At 32.0% G+C, this 13,768-nt stretch overlaps 1 protein-coding gene across 1 annotated transcript in view; it reads left to right on the forward strand.

Annotated features, from left to right (window-relative positions):
• LOC134687879 (E3 ubiquitin-protein ligase rnf213-alpha-like) overlaps positions 1-13,768 on the forward strand; it is a 144,354-nt gene that overhangs the window by 108,173 nt on the left and 22,413 nt on the right. Inside the window, exons 65-73 of the mRNA XM_063548337.1 lie at positions 541-752; positions 1,027-1,129; positions 2,683-2,783; positions 3,171-3,350; positions 5,098-5,355; positions 7,240-7,360; positions 7,814-8,085; positions 12,555-12,675; positions 13,391-13,507. Of these exons, the coding sequence (XP_063404407.1) occupies positions 541-752; positions 1,027-1,129; positions 2,683-2,783; positions 3,171-3,350; positions 5,098-5,355; positions 7,240-7,360; positions 7,814-8,085; positions 12,555-12,675; positions 13,391-13,507 (1,485 nt within the window). The remainder of the gene's footprint in view (positions 1-540; positions 753-1,026; positions 1,130-2,682; positions 2,784-3,170; positions 3,351-5,097; positions 5,356-7,239; positions 7,361-7,813; positions 8,086-12,554; positions 12,676-13,390; positions 13,508-13,768) is intronic.

Below are 13,768 nucleotides of genomic sequence, written 5' to 3' on the forward strand. Positions count from 1 at the left end.
AAGGCCCCGATAATACAATGTAAAACATTTTAAACGAGAAAACTAACGGCTGATTTATGTAAAAAAATGAACGAAAAACACATAAACATACGACAACCACAGAATTACAGGCTCCTGTTTTTCTTTTTTTCCCAAACTTTGACTGACTATTGGGGCTAGGCTTTACACTAAGACACATGCATTCTTTTTGTCACAGAAGTCATTTTTAAAACTACTTTGATGGTCTCATGTTTATTGGAGTAAACTGAGTGCCAAAGGTTTTGTTTTCAGTTTCCAGCTATGTAAAACCAAAAACTTTGGATTAATTAATTTTCATGAATTGAGATGAAATATTGCTTTCCTGGGTACATTGTATTTCCTATTGAAAATTAACTCTTTTTGGGACATTTTTATTTTTGGTTCATCCTTGCCAACAAAATTCTTCAAAATTTGTATTCAAATAATGATGATGTCCAAATAATAATAACAAATCTGCAGTATATTTAAAGAATTTAAAAAAATTGTACAACTTTAAATTAATTTGATTATTTTTCCTTCCAGACACTTGATATACTAGCCTTGCATCTGTTAGTTAATAACCTAGAACCCAATAAAGAAGCACTGAACAAACCTGAACCTAGAACCAAATGGTTACGACAAGTCTGTGATTATAGACCAGTTGTGGAAAGAATTTTTGGACATTTTAGTCATGATATAGAAAACAAGGAATTTCAGTATGGTGAGAGATGTCAAAAAGGAATAGAAAATGCAAGGTAGATTTTTAAGTTGTGAACTTTTATATAAGGAACTGATACATGATTTGAACACATGTTCAGATTTTCAAACGTATTGCTTAAGAATGTGTGCATTGAGAAATAGCTGTTATAATTTTTTAAATTTTGCTGCCATAAAAATGTTCGCCTACAATAGTCTTATTGAATAATTGAGCGTATATGGGGAATGTCATTGTAAAATATATTCTTCGAAACTTACTAGTGATATTTACTTATAACTATATGTTGTCTTTTACAAATACAACTTCTGTAGATACCAATGGACTAGAGCAGTTGTTGTAAAGCTATTTATAGAACATGTTTGTACGGCTGGTAAAGAAGAAGTTGAGATCAGAAGATGTATGCCATTGTGGGTGGTGAGTATTGCTGTAAAGTGACATTAGTTGGTTAACAAGTTTTACTGAAGTAATATTTTTTTTAGCTTTTTACAGTAAATTTACTGCCGATTTTTCTAGTTTGCCAAAAAACAAAAAAATAAAATTATGGTTATGTGTTCTAAATAAATGCAACAGTAGTATACCACTGTTTAAAAGTCATAGATGGATTTAGAGAAAACAAAAACGGGTTACAAGAGGGAAAACACATCAACAATACGAGGAAAACAAAAGAACAACAGAAACACTGAAGTGCAACAAAAACAAATGCAGCATACCTAGAAATGATCTATTTGTTAGCAACTGTCATATTCCTCACTTGGTACAGGACATTTTAAATAAATTTTGTGGCTAGCGAAACATCCCACTAATATGGCAATGTTTTAAAATTTGGTTATATTGACAACACTAATCTGACAGAAATACAGGACAAAAAAATGCAAGAACATTTTTTACAGTGAAATGTATCTAAGAGTTTTGTTGTACATATTGGAAGTATTTTAGATACTTTGCATTATAAATAGGCCTCCTTCACTCAAAAAGAGTCATTCATAAAGTACATTATACATAAATTTGAATGTTAGAAGATAAACTGGTACTGTAAAAAATAGCTGAAGTTTTCTGTAGGAATTAACTGAAGTTTCCTGTAGGAATTAACTGAAGTTTTCTGTAGGAATTAACTGAAGTTTCCTGTAGGAATTACTTGAAGTTTCCTGTAGGAATAAACTGAAGTTTTTTGTAGGAAATAACTGGTTTTCTGTAGGAAATAACTATTTTCCTGTAGAAAAAAGCTGAAGTTTCCTGTAGGAATAAACTGAAGTTTCCTGTAGGAATTAACTGAAGTTTTCTGTAGGAAATAACTGAAGTTTTCTGTAGGAAATAACTATTTTTCTGTAGAAAATAGCTGAAGTTTTCTGTAGGAATTAACTGAAGTTTCCTGTAGGAATTAACTGAAGTTTCCTGTAGGAATTAACTGAAGTTTCCTGTAGGAATTAACTGAAGTTTTTTGTAGGAAATAACTGGTTTTCTGTAGGAATTAACTGAAGTTTTTTGTAGGAAATAACTGGTTTTCTGTAGGAAATAACTATTTTCCTGTAGAAAATAGCTGAAGTTTTCTGTAGGAATTAACTGAAGTTTCCTGTAGGAATTAACTGAAGTTTTCGGTAGGAAATAACTTGGTTTCTGTAGGAAATAACTGAAGTTTTCTGTAGGAAATATCTAAAGTTTCATGAAGGCAATAATTAGTTTCCTGTAGAAAATAGCAGAAGTTTCCTGTAGAAAATAGCAGAAGTTTCCTGTAGGAAATAACTGATGTTTTCTGTAGGAAGTAACTAGTTTCCAGTAGGAAATAACTAGTTTCCTGTAGGAAATAGCATAACTTTTTTATAGGAAATAACTAGTTTCCTGTAGGAAATAAAAGACGTTTTTTGTAGGAAATAAATAGTTTCTTGTAGAAAATAGCTGAAGTTCCTCTAGGATACAACTGAAGTATGATATACCCTTTCTAATTCCATACTGTATTAATTGCTTTTCAGACATTGAGAGAAGGGGCAAATATGAAAGAAGTTCAGTCACTTGAAAAAGTTGAAAAATTTATCAAAACTTGTAATAAAGATGTTGTTACACAGTGTTTTGGGTAAGCAATTGTGTATAACTGAATCAACATATTTTCCTTTTACATGGTAAAGTTCCAAAAAGTTTGCATATATGTTAGCTTTATAAAACATTTCTTTGAAAAGCTTAAAAGTCATTTCACCAGAGGAAAATGTTAGGCAATGTGGCTTGAGCTACTTGTAGTAAAATAAGTATTTTTTATTAGAAAAAAAGTTAACGAATCTGAACCTTACAATGTTCTATATAATGTTGAGTTTTTGAGAGACAATTGATTTCAGAGCATTCAAATAAATTAGATAAATTATTTGACAACATTTTTAAGATAGCATTTGATCTTTATAGAATTGAACTTACCACTTTCAAGAAAATCTGTTAATGCTTGTTTAATTTATTCTGTCCTTTTTTTTAGTCAACAAGTAATATGTGTTGGATGTGAAAACCCCATACAAGGACCACCTGTCAGACTGCCATGTGAGCATGTCATCTGCAGGAAATGTTTGCAGGATTGCATTACTCTGAAGGATTTTGTATGTCCTAATTGTCAGAAAGAATTCCCAAAAGATCTTGACCCAAACAAAGCTCAAAAGAGGTGATTTAGTTTATTAGAATATTAAGTATTGTATTTCATGAAAACTAGTAAAACACATATTTTTCTTGGTTTTAATTTCTGAGATAGACCTTTTCCAAAAACTGACAAGAATGATACTTTCACATTCTAGAACGTGGAAAATTAATCTCCATAAAATGTAAACATTTCGGGACAAGACCATGAATTAAAGTTTTCTATGCTTTTTAGCTCACCTGGCATAGCCTTGTGAGCTTATGCCATCACTTGGTGTCCGTCGTCGTCCGTCGTCTGTCGTCGTCGTCTGTCGTCGTAAACTATTTCAAGAATCTTCTCCTCTAAAACTACTAGTCCAAATACTTCCAAACTTTAACTGAATGTTCCTTAGGGTATCTAGTTTATAAATTGTATCCGAAGTTTTGATCTATCAACAAACATGGCGGCCGTTACTTAAAATAGAACATAGGGGTCAAATGCAGTTTTTGGCTTATATCTCAAAAACCAAAGCATTTAGAACAAATCTGAGATGGGGTAAAAATGTTCATTATGTCAATATCTATCAGCCCTGAAATTTTCAGATGAATCAAACAACCCATTGTTGGGTTGCTGCCACTTAATTGGTAATTTTAAGGAAATTTTGCAGTTTTTGGTCATTATCTTGAATATTATTATAGATAAAAGATAAACTGTAAAAGCAAAAATGATCAGCAAAGTAAGATCTACAAAAAAGTTAACATGACCAATAATGTCAATTGACCCCTTAAGGAGTTATTGCCCTTTAAAGACAAATTTGCTCTATTTGTTCATCAAACTTGCTTAAATTAAAAAATCTTCTCCTCTGAAACAACTGGGCCAAATACTCTCAAACTTAAAATGAATGTTCGTTGGGGTATCTACTTTTTGAATTGTATCCGAAGTTCTGATCCATCAATAAACATGGCAGCTGTGGCTAAAAATAGAACATAGGGGTCAAATGCAGTTTTTGGCTTATATCTTAAAAACTAAAGCATTAAGAGCAAATTTGTTATGGGGTAAAAATGTTCAATAGGTCATGATCTATCAGCCCTGAAATTTTCAGACGAATTTAACAATCCATTGTTGGGTTGCTGCCACTAAATTGGTAATTTTAAGGAAATTTTGCAGTTTTTGGTTATTATCTTGAATATTATTGAATATAAAGATGAACTGTAAACAGTAGAAATGTTTGGCAAAGTTAGATCTACAAATAATCAATATGATCAACATTTAAATGGCGTTTTAAAGCAAAAATAATAATTGTGAAAGGTTTAAGCAAAACGTTTCAGGTGAGCAAATCAGGCTCTTGAGAGCCTCTTGTTTATTTTGATAAATCAATGAATATATTTTATGGCAGCCATAAATGTATAATGCTCAAAGCATTCCTGTGTACAGCTGTATAAACCTATGTAAACAGAATTTGTTTTTATGATATTGATGAACATTATATATAGGAATATGATCACTGTCTAATATGTAAAGGGGGGATGATTGACTTCAAGTTACTTCAGATAATGTCAAACGTCATGACAGATATTGATGAAAAGTCTTAGTACACTGAACTAAGGATGTACTTCATGGAATATTATAATCTCAATTTATCTTGATAAAGAGGAAACAATTGAATTTGAAGGGAAAGGGACAAGGGTATTCTTTTGTGAATTTATATTTCCATGCAAACAATTTTATAGTTTAGCCTATAGACCTATTTCTTGATTAATTGCTAGTTTAATGTATCAAAATAACAATATTGCAGTGGTGAAGTTAGAAAATATCAAGACTATAGAAGACGATGTAACAGTTTCTTCATGGAGGTCGTATCACAGCTTTGTTTTGCTGAAGGAACACCACCATCACAGGAAGTCATAGAGAAACTTCTATCCTACATCATTGGACATGTTGGGAAAAAGAAAGTAGAGAGAGTCGTGTCTAAAGAGTTGACAATATTTGATGACTCCATTGACCCTACACCTGTTGTAAGGTCATTCCTTCTGCAACAATTGATGCAAACGAGGTAATTTCTTTACTTCTCTTGAAAATTACTCAATCTGTATTTACATACATGTAGGTTTTTTCAGCATTTAAACATCTAAAAAAAGGAAAGTGTTGTTTTCTCTCATATGATCACTAATATATGTACAATTTGAATGAATTACGCAATATCTGTTGTTAGCAATGCCATGTGTGAAAATGTTGTTATTTTAATTATACCCCACGCAACGAGTTGCGGAGGGTATAATGTTTTTGACCCGTCCGTCCGTCTGTCAGTTCGTCCTTCCGTCCGTCAGTCCTGTTTCTTGTCATCTTAACTCCTCTCAAACCACTCAACAGAATTTCACGAAACCTTTTCAGATAATAAGGACATACTATGTAGTTGTGCATATTGACGGGAAATTGCGATTCAATTTTTTTTCCAGGAGTTACGCCCCTTTGAACTTATTTACTTTAACGTACTACTGCAACAGTTTGTCATCATAACTCCTCTCAAACCACACAACAGAATTTCACGAAACCTTTTCAGATAATAAGGACATACTATGTAGTTGTGCATGTTGACGGGAAATTGCGATTCAATTTTTTTTTAGGAGTTACACCCCTTTGAACTTATTTACTTTAATATAATACTGCAACAGTTTGTCATCGCAACTCCTCTGAAACTACTCAACAGAATTTCATGAAACCTTTTCAGTTAATAAGGACATACTATGTAGTTGTGCATATCGACGGGAAATTGCGATTCATTTTTTTTTCTATGAGTTACGACCCTTTGAACTTTTTTACTTTAATGTACTACTGCAACAGTTTGTCATGGAAACTCCTCTCAAACCACACCACAGAATTTCACAAAACCTTTTCAGATAATAAGGACATACTATGTATTTGTGCATGTTGACGGGAAATTGTGATTCAATTTTTTTTCTATGAGTTACGCATCTTTGAACTTTTTTACTTTAATGTACTACTGCAACAGTTTGTCATCGAAACTCCTCTCAAACCACACAACAGAATTTCACAAAACCTTTTCAGATAATAAGGACATACTATGTATTTGTGCATGTTGACGGGAAATTGCGATTCAATTTTTTTTCTAGGAGTTACACCTGTTTGAACTTATTTGCTTTAAGGTACTACTTCAACAGTTTGTCATCTCAACTCCTCTCAAACCACACAACAGAATTTCATGAAACTTTGTAGATAATAAGGACATACTACGTAGATGTGCATTTCGACAACAAATTTTGATTCATTTTTTTTTTTCTAGGAGTTACGCCCCTTTGAACTTATTTGCTTCAATGTACTTCTGCAACAGTTTGTCATCTCAACTCCTCTGAAACCACACAACAGAATTTCATGAAATTTTGTAAATAATAAGGACATACTATGCATGTAGATGTGGATATTGACAGGAAATTATTATTCAATATTTTTTCTTATACAATTTTTTTCCTTACACTTATTTAATTTCTCCAATGACATTGTGGGGACGTGGGGTATGTGAGCGTGCTCACTAAGGTTCTTCAATTTAAATAGCAAACGACTGGCAAACATCCATAATATGAGATTCCATGCTGAACATTTCCACCAGATAGCTAGAGTGTAGTGTTCAGGAGGTCAAAATCATTTTAATTTATAATCTATGTTTAAAAATAGAATAGAGGAAAAAAACAGGGAATGTCTCAAAAAGACAACAACCCAACCAATAAGCAAAAAACAGTCCAAGGCCATAAATGAGTCGTCACCACAGATCTATATGTTATGTATAAATTTGCTCTGTTTAAGAATTTTTAAAGTCTGTTTCATTATGTATATTCTTTGCTCTGATTTAGAACAAAATGATTTGTATTGTTTGATATGTACTTTATACATTTGAACAATGCTATTTTTTCATCCATTTCAGTGGACATGAAATTGAAAGGAATTTGTCAAGATACTTTGACCATGCCAGTGAATTAGTCAGAACTACTGGAGATCCACATCATCTGATTGAGCTTTGTCAATTGGTTCTACAATGTATGGAGGTAATTAGAAAAACCAAAAAGTCCAATCAAAAGCTCAAATACATCAAACAAATGGAAAACAGCTGTCATATTACTGACTTGGTACAGGCATTCTTATTTTAATTGTTTATTATTGCTTATATTATATCTTGGGTCCAGTGAGAATTTCACTAGTGCGACAACTACTTTTCATGTGGGTGGTCAGTTTGGTAAAAATTTTAATCAAAAACTATTTGAATATAAAAAGAAGATGTGGTATGATTGAGACCACTCTCCACAAGAGACCAATAGACACAGCAATTAACAATTATAGGTCACTGTATGGCCTTTAACAATGGGCAAAGCCAATGCTGCATAGTCAGCTAAAAAAGGCCCTAAAAATGACATGTAAAACAATTCTAAGTCTGTTAGCATCATTTCTCATAAGAATAATCCATCTTTACATCAGTCACATGGTTTTACTTTATTTTCCAGGATTCCTTACATCAACAATATGTGAACAGAGAAGATGAAGTTGCTACAGTAACCAAAATGTTAAGGGAGGCTATACCAAATATAGCACAGGACGTACAAACATTAGAAAAAATAGACCATATTTCAAAAGTTCGATTTTGCCTGACTGTTGTGGCTAAGTACATTTACAATTTGTTTGGGACGGGACAGAAGAACAGGCTAGAACCAGATATCAGAAGGTTGTTTGATGCAGCAGCAAAGCTGTGTGAAGAATGTGGATCACCATGGCCAAGGTAATATATTCACCAATTAGAAACAAATATAGTTTGATCCTGTTACATGATTTTCTGTCTAAGCCCTGGGTAGGATAGTTTTATGTTTTCCAGTCTGTGTTTGTCTGTCCATTTGTTTCATATCAGGTTAAAGTTTTTGTTTAAGGTAGCTCGTTGTCTCAACTTGAAAAAATATTTAACATCTTAATTATGAAGTGAACTTTTCATATTATCGCAATAAAAATTTTTGCGTCATATAATGGTATCATGTGGTCTGCATCGTTGTCTTCATCCAAAGACGCATTTTGTTTCCAGACAATAACTTTTGTTTAAGTGAATTTATCTCTATATTTTGTAACAGAAGGTTCAATACCACTAAAGGAAGGTTGGTATTGATTTGGGGGTTTATGATCCAAATAGTTTAGGAATAAGGGGACAAAAAGTGGGCCCAAAATAAGCAATTTTGTAGTTTTCAAACAATAACTTGGAATCTCATGGAAATGATACCACATTACCCAAGTCAAAGTGAACTGTAGTTCTTTAGCAGTTAATTAGCATTCACAGTTCCCACTTGACAGCAGTTATTTGGCAGTTTATTAGCATTCACAGTTACCAAATATAAGGCAATGATTAATTTGCATAAAGGCATTCCAATAGCATTCCATAGCTGTTTCTTAGCAGTTTATTTAGCCTTCACAGTTCTTTGGCAGTTATTTTTAACGAAAAATTTAAATGAGATCTGAATATTCATGAGAACTGCTATAATAACAGCTATCAAATAATAAATATTCATTAGAACTGCTATAATAACAGCTGTCAATAATGAATATTCATGCCAACTGCTAAGTTTTACATCCTAATATGGTTTTATAAACTGCTAATAACTGCTGTGGAATGCTATCAGATCTGCCAAAAGTTGCAATACAAGGCGACGCATGAATACTGGTAATCAATATATACAGTGTACAAGATATGAAAGCCAAAATTATCACAATTCTAATATTTTACTGTAAGTCTTATGTGAAATTTCAAAAAGTTGTACTTAAACTTATATTTGTAATTAGAGCAGTAACTATACAATCTAATAACAGACTTAATTTTAAGGGAATGTAAAAAAAAAAAAAAGAGTAGCACTTACTTTAGCTGGTCTTAGACCCTTTATCAATTATATAAGTGGCCGTAATGATATAGGAACAATTAAAAATGCACTTTAATTATCAAAACTTTTTAAAAAGCAACTTATTTAAGAGCTATTACTGCTAAGAGGCTTATCACTACCTTGACTAAGTGATTTTCAAATAAGAAGTTATTTCATTGTTATCATTATTCTATTACCAAACATGCCAAATGTACTGTTTTTATTCTATTAAGGTGGTACCTAACACTACAGGGAGATAACTCTGTAAAATCAGCTTAACGTTTTAATTACATTGTGTTGTAAAGGGAATATTAAACTTCTCAATGATCAAAATTGGTGTTTACCAAACTGCTATATAACCAGTGTAATTTTTCTGACAAAATTTTTGAAATTTTTATATTTTTGTTAAAGGGTCAAAGTTAATACTTTGTCAAAATTTTATTAAAAATTAAATGAGCCAATTTTATGTTTCTTTTTCTGAAACAAACTAAAGTAAAATTATATATTATAAATTAATTTCATTAAATGGATTGTTTGGACTATTTTAACCAATCAGCTATTTGCAGTCTAGGTTTACCTATGAATTCCCTCCCCCTTTTTTCAACTCTTGAATATGATTAGATTTGTTTTTTAACAAAATAATAGATTAAAATAATCATATCTATTTTTTTCAAATAACATCTTGAACTGTAAATATATATATGCTAGTATTCTAATACAATCCTGTCAACATCAGATATTCTATTTAAGTAAACAACAACCCCCCTTTTTGTGGGCTTTCTGTATGATTTCTGTTTCCCCCAACAAAGTTATGTCAGAATATACACAAGCATTAACTGTAACTTTCAACTTACTGTACTGCAGGTGTGTAAAAGTATTCAATTCATCCAAAATTAAGCTTATAAATGACAAAAATACAGTTTTTCACTAGCAAGTATTTCCACACATCATGGAGCCAAAATGCACATTTGAAAATGATCAAATTATCTTCAAATAAATGTTTAACTTCAAGCTGAAAACATAGCCAGATCCAAGCATTTTTATAACAAAGATTAATAGGTCAACTGCTATCGAACTGCTGTCATAACTGTCGTCCCGACTGCTAAGAGGAATGCTAAGAGGAATGCTAAGTCGAATGTTAAGATGAATGCTAAGACGAATGCTAATCCGAATGCTAAGAAATGGTGAAATGTGGCAGTTTTTCAAACTGCTGTTAGATTGAATGCTTAGAACAGCTAAAGGACTGCTAAAAATATGAAGAACTGGCAAATAACAGCTAAAAAACAGCTAATAATAGCAGTTCAGTTTGACTTGGGAAGTCTCCATATCATGAAGGGATGGTTAGTATTGACTTTGGGGGTTATCGCTCAACATTGTTTAGAATCAGGGGCAAAAGGGCCAAATAAGGGGAAAAACATGGACAATTAAGACAATTTAAAAGCAGTGGAAGGGAGGTAATTCAAAAATATTTAACATACAATGTTGGATATGTTCTGATTTACCTTCCTTACACTTTTTGTAAATTATGTATAAAGAAATGTCAGGTTTTAAACTTATTGCAAAAAAAAGAGGAGGGGGTAGCAGTTTTCAATTTTTTACCCAAAATTTCCCTAACTTCTGAACTGTTAAAAAGTTTGTAGACGAAATCTTTAATTGCACAATATTTCGCAATATATTTGTAAGGTCTTGACATTTTGTTTTGCGTCAGAAAATCAAATTATGTCAAAATTTTATCACAATCCAAATTCAGAGCTGTACCAAGTTTGAATGTTGTGTCCATACTTACCCCAAATGTTCAGGGTTCGACCTATGCGGTCATATAAAGCTGTGCCCTGTGGAGCACCTGGTTAGATATAGACCAAACAAGAGTTTAACCCAGATTTTTGTTTACTGAATATCAAATTTGTGATAGTGGTAGAATGGCACATTGACCATATATTTTCTTGTTTTCTTTTTGATTTGTAAATTGTAGTATGATAGAAAGGGTGAAAAACGACAAATTGACAATGTAGCCCTGAGCAACAGTATTAAATTGTTTGCCTTTTTGTGAGTCTAATTTGGCATTTTGCCTGACCATAGCATATAGTTTCAAAAAGATTGTTTATCAAATTGACTTTTTACTTAGAAGAAGGAAGTTATATAACATTGCTTTGGATCTAAAAAGTTTAAAATTTTAACTTTGGAAACAAAATTTGAAGTAAAATATATTGCTTCACCAACTAAAATCTAAAATCACTAATGTTAGTAGCAAGGCTTCCAAAACGGTCATATATGCCATTCATTTGTATAATGTCCGGTAAAAGACCGGCTGGGCAAAGCATGAAACGGTCATATACTTTTTAGTTTCAAAGGCTTTTTCGGTCATTTTAACATATAAATTCACGATCTTTTTGACCCAACATTTTGCCTTTAACAGCTATACATTTCCGGTCATAAAAGTGACATGATGATTAATTACTATCAAAACAACCCCTACTTAAATACTTTCTAATTTTAATCAAGGCTAATTAGTTGTTGGACAGCTGAAAACTACCTGTTCAGGTGGCAGGTAAACTATTTTCAGTACCGGACATCGTATAAATTAATCGGTCCATTCACAATTATTTTCGTACATTTCAGCAGCTTGTATCTAATTCATTTAAAATATATAATAAATACATTTATAAACATGATTTGATAAATCATTTAAAAAGGTTTTAAATGAAAAATCGTCAGCACTACGTTGTATGAACAAGAACACGTGTGCGCATGTGCACAGGTGGGAAATTCAATTATGCATCCTACATTTCTTCAAAAATTCTAAAAGTATCATTGATACCTGTATCTAACGTTCATTTCAAGTATTTTGTTGAAGAAATAACGTAGAAAGAGCTTCTTCGCTCAGTAGTTCTATGTTAACGTACACGGATTTTACGTATCTGTTTATGATCCATGTTTTACCATTGTCAAGTCAACATCCGGTTTTGAAAAATGTGACTTTATAAAAACGAAAGTAAAGTTCTAGACAACTTCATTTTGCACAAATAAAGAGTCTAATGCAGATATGAGCACGCTGATGTGCACACTTTGAATGATGCAATGCCAATTTTAACAGTTTATGTCAGAACATCAAATTCATATCAAAGTAAAGTTTAATATCAATTTTAATTTGATGTCAATCATTGGGATGGCCATCTGATTACCATAATTGCCTTTTGTGACTTTTGTCTTAGGAATTAAAATTCGGATCAGATATAAAATGTCCGGCTGGCTCAGAAAAATTTTGGAAGCCCTGGTTAGTAGGGCATGATGTCAGCTACTATTGCTTAGGTACGTACATATTTTAATTTTTACATCAAAATTTGATTTTCAGACGATACTTTGTAAAGCAGTTGTGTAGATGCTATGGTATAGACAGTTACCAGACTGTATTGGGCAAAAGTGATGCCAGCTTCCTAAGATGGGTTCGTCTCCCAGAGCTGAAGGAAAAAAAGGTACCTACTAGAAGTTTCAAAATGACAATTTTTCTGTTAAGTCAAAGGCTTTCAGGTTGTCAATGTAACAAGTAACAAGTGGTACTTGTTAAATTGATAGCTGATAAAATCTTTACAAAATGTAATGTCTGCTGTTGAGACATTTAGTTGTGGAGATTTTTTTATTTTTTTTGTAGACACAGAAGGTTGTTTCTCTAATTTTTGTGCTATTTTCACATTTCCTGACCGGTGTGAGAAAAATATTTCTCCTCACTAGTGAAAAAATCTGTTCTCGGCAAATGATTAGTCGAAAATTTGATTATGACGTCAAAATGTTTTTTTTTCTTCTCAATTTTCCTATAGTGACGTCATGAAAAAAGGCGACCTTGCCTGATGATGTCGCATATAAAGAGCACAATTTTCTGAAAATCTTTGAAAAAGAACGATAAAAAGCATTAGAGAAACAGGTTCCGACACTATAACTCGTGTATTACGATATTTCTCCACTCTCGACAGTAAAATTTTATGATTTAATGGCTCGGCAAGCCTTTCGCTTTAAATAATAAAATTTAACTGTCTCGAGTGGAGAAATATCGTAATACACTTGTTGCAGTGTAAGAATCTATATTTCCATTTCCAACAATATGGAAATTATCAACTTTATGGTTAATGTATTTTGAAACTAATAACAGAATTTTGGTATGTATTTTTAACCTTTTGATCTATCAATTCACAGGTTGAAGAATGCCATGACAGATATATCGTAACTGGTGATGAATACAAAGAGTTGAGAGAAACCATTGTTACTACAGTATTGAATGAAGATGCTGAAAAACTGCAACAACTATTACAGGTATTAATCTTGTCCTGGATAGAGCTTAACATTTTTTTCAAAATTATATAAGAAATCAACTTATTAGTAAAAAAATGTTTCCACAATATCTGGTGTTGAAGAATGAGAAGAAAATCTTTTCCCAGAAAAATTAAAATGGATTCTGCAGGCAAGCATTGCCTCATAAATAGTTTAGCCTGTGTGCTTAAAACAAAAGCCGTGCTAATTAAGTGCTGATTGATAAATTAAAAATTACCTATGAATCTCATTGGTTAATTATAA

This window comes from Mytilus trossulus, chromosome 10 (genome assembly GCF_036588685.1).
Source record: "Mytilus trossulus isolate FHL-02 chromosome 10, PNRI_Mtr1.1.1.hap1, whole genome shotgun sequence".
NCBI classification, from domain to species: Eukaryota; Metazoa; Mollusca; class Bivalvia; order Mytilida; family Mytilidae; genus Mytilus; species Mytilus trossulus.